Genomic DNA, 3,124 nt, shown 5'->3' with positions numbered 1-3,124 from the left:
AGGTATGTGTGAGAGTGTAGGTATGGACTGCCACAGCCCTGTAAGGATCAGAAGACAACTTCTGGGTGTCTGTTGTCTCTTCCACTGTGTGTTCTGGGGCTTGAACTCAGGTCTGCAGGCTTACATGGCAGACACCTTTACCCCCAAGCCATCGCACTGGCTCTGTTTGCACACTCACACAGCACCTCTGTTGGGTATGGTCCTGTAGGCAGATTTGCTGAACCTTGAAAGCACATTCCCGCTCAGCATCAGTCAATATTGTTGAGCATCTCCAGTTACTGCTCGAGTCACACTGCTTTATAGTCCCACCAGCATCCGTATCTTCACCAGGGCCTGGTATCTGCAGTAGAGCTGGCTGGCTGTGGGAAAAGGCATCTCATTGTGGGTTGGTGTGCATTCTGCTGATGCTGATGGAGGCAGCCGTCCTGAAGGAGGTACCTGTGCTGGTCTCCTGCCTGCCTTTACGCTGGTGTGTGTGCTGCACCTCTCCTCCTGGACGACAGATGTTGCCTCTGCACCACCATGCCTGGCTGGTGCCATGCATTTTTAAATCTCTTTCCTGATGTTTAATATACATGCGAATGTTCACAGTGAAGACAGCTGTGGGTCCACGCAGAGGAAGGGCCAGATATGCTTTGTAGTCTGTGGCTCCCTTCTCTTCCTCCTCCTTCCTCCCCTCAGTCCCCCTTCCTTCCCCCATCTCCATTATGCTACCTAGGCTTGAACTGATCCTCTATTTTTTTTTTTTCCAAAACAGGGTTTCTCTGTATAGCCCTGGCTGTCCTGGAACTCATTTTGTAGACCAGGCTGGCCTCGAACTCAGAAATCTGCCTGCCTCTGCCTTCCAAGTGCTGGGATTAAAGGTGTGCGCCACCACGCCTGGCTTGATCCTCTATTTTAAGGTAGGGTAGAGAGCTTTCCCAAAGGCTGGGATTGCAGGCGCATTGCAAGCTCAGTCCATCAGTGTCTTTCTGAGAAATCATTGCCTGTTGTTATGTCATTATGTACCCTTTACGTTAGGCCTATCGTGTATTTGGAATTAACTTTTTTATATATATGAACAGAAATTTCTTCACTCCAGTGCATACCAGTTCAACTTTTTCTCCCTTGTGATTAGCATTTTGAGGTCTGTTAAAAAAATCTTAGGGGAGGCCAGGAGTGGTGGCGCACGCCTCTAATCCCAGCACTTGGGAGGCAGAGGCAGGCAGATTTCTGAGTTCCAGGACAGCCAGGGCTACACAGAGAAACCCTGTCTCGAAAAAAAAACAAAAACAACCCCCCCAAAAAAATTTAATTTAAAAAAAGGGGGGAGGGGGAAAGAAAAAGAGAGAGAGAGAAATCTTGGGGGAGTGGCTAGAGAAGTGGCTCAGTTGCTCACAGCACTTGCTCTTGCAGAGTACTTGGGTTTGGGTCTCATCTCCCACATGGTGGCTCACAACCATCTGTAATCTGAGTTCTAGGAGATCTGATTTCTTTGCTGAGCTTTGTGAGCACTGCATCCCCTTAGAATTGGAATTCTAGTACCATGTACGTTCTGGGAATTGAATGCAGGGCCTATGCAAGAGTAGTAGATGATTCTCTTAACCAGCAAGCCATCTCTCCAGCCATCCATACTTTACATTATAAAGTAACAATTTCAGTGCAATTCACAGGAGGCGCAATCCAACCATTTGCAGTATCCAGTTCCATGGTTTTCAGTGGATACAGTGCCAACACTCCCAAAGGAAAGTCCATACCAGGAGTGGTCACTCTGTCCCCCAGGTTGGCCTCCCTCCATCTGTAGACTTGTCCTTTGTGGTTGCACAGCCCAAGGACTGTGTTGTCACCTTCATAATTGGTTCCTCAGTTAGCACAACCCAGTGTTATATGAGAACTTTTTGTGACTGGATGATATTCCAACTTTTTATTTAGTAAGGGACTCAATCTATAGCTCAGGCTAGTCTGGAATTCCTGATCCTCTTGCATCTGCCTCCCAGGTGCTGGGATTACAGGTTTGTACAGCCTAAATTTTAAGGTCCTGATTTGAATGTGATGGATGGATGGGGCTCCCCTTTCACCACTCAAGAAGTAGACACAGGTTCTTATCTGCATCTCATTTGGCTGCTTTTTTCCTTCCCAGGCTGTGGCTCTGCCAATGATCTTGTGATTATTGGTAATCCATAGTTGCCCTTGTGGGCCACTGCTGCCGTCTCCCAGCATGGCGTCCGACACGCCCGAGTCCCTGATGGCCCTCTGTACTGACTTCTGTCTCCGGAATCTTGATGGCACCCTGGGCTACCTCCTGGACAAGGAGACCCTGCGGCTGCATCCAGACATCTTCTTGCCCAGTGAAATCTGTGACCAGCTGGTCAATGAGTGAGCAAGGGTCTCCCCAGGACTGGGCAGGGTTGGAGCCCAATGTGAGGGGTGAAGTTGAACTGGTGATGAAGACCAAGGCAAGGGGGAGTGGCTGTGAGGGTCAATGTGTTACCAGACATATGGTTACATGTGCATTGGTGTGTGTGCACAGGGGCACACATGAGGGAATGGGTATACATGTAGGATTACACAGCACAGAACGTGTGTGTGTGTGAAGCACCATGTGCATGATGAGAGATAAGTTACTATAAAGTCCTGCATGTACATGGGGCACTATGTGCTCCGTGTGTGTGCGCGCACCTGTGCCTGCACCTCTAAACTATGTACACATAAACACTGTGTCAAGATCAGAACAGTAGACCTGTGATCAGAGACTGACTCACGCAAGTGCTCTTTGTACAGCCTCCTGTACAGGTCCCCACTGCACAGTGTGCATGTCCTTCCTGAAGGCTTAGTTACCAGTTACCCCAACAGGAAACCACAGGATCAAAGAGTTTCACAGCCAGATAGGAACCAAGGGAAACAAGCTCCTGATGTGTTCTCAGCATTCAGTGTAGGCCAGGCATGTGGCTAAACCCTTTATCAGCCTAGCACGGAGCCAAGTGCATCTCATAGATGGAAAGTCTGGGGAGGTTCAGTTACGTGTGAAAGGTTCCCCAGGTGGAAGCAGCCTAGCATCTGCGATGCTATGCGTTTCATAGTGCCAAGAGCTTCCAGATCTTTCTTATTCCCCCTTCTTCCTTTTTTTGGTTTGTTTCTGGGTTGT

The 3,124-nt window shown here is 48.8% G+C and overlaps 1 protein-coding gene across 5 annotated transcripts in view; it reads left to right on the top strand.

Moving 5' to 3' along the window:
• Positions 1-3,124, top strand: part of Zer1 (zyg-11 related cell cycle regulator) — a 31,005-nt gene that overhangs the window by 11,240 nt on the left and 16,641 nt on the right. For all 5 annotated transcript variants that reach the window (XM_021155501.2, XM_021155500.2, XM_021155502.1 and 2 more), the window contains exon 2: positions 2,120-2,355. In XM_021155501.2, the coding sequence (XP_021011160.1) occupies positions 2,198-2,355 (158 nt within the window). In that variant the 5' untranslated portion in view covers positions 2,120-2,197. The remainder of the gene's footprint in view (positions 1-2,119; positions 2,356-3,124) is intronic.

The sequence above is a fragment of the Mus caroli genome, chromosome 2 (genome assembly GCF_900094665.2).
Source record: "Mus caroli chromosome 2, CAROLI_EIJ_v1.1, whole genome shotgun sequence".
In the NCBI taxonomy this organism is placed as follows: Eukaryota; Metazoa; Chordata; class Mammalia; order Rodentia; family Muridae; genus Mus; species Mus caroli.
Note: the sequence above shows the minus strand (reverse complement) of the source record. Positions and strands in the feature narration are given on the sequence as shown.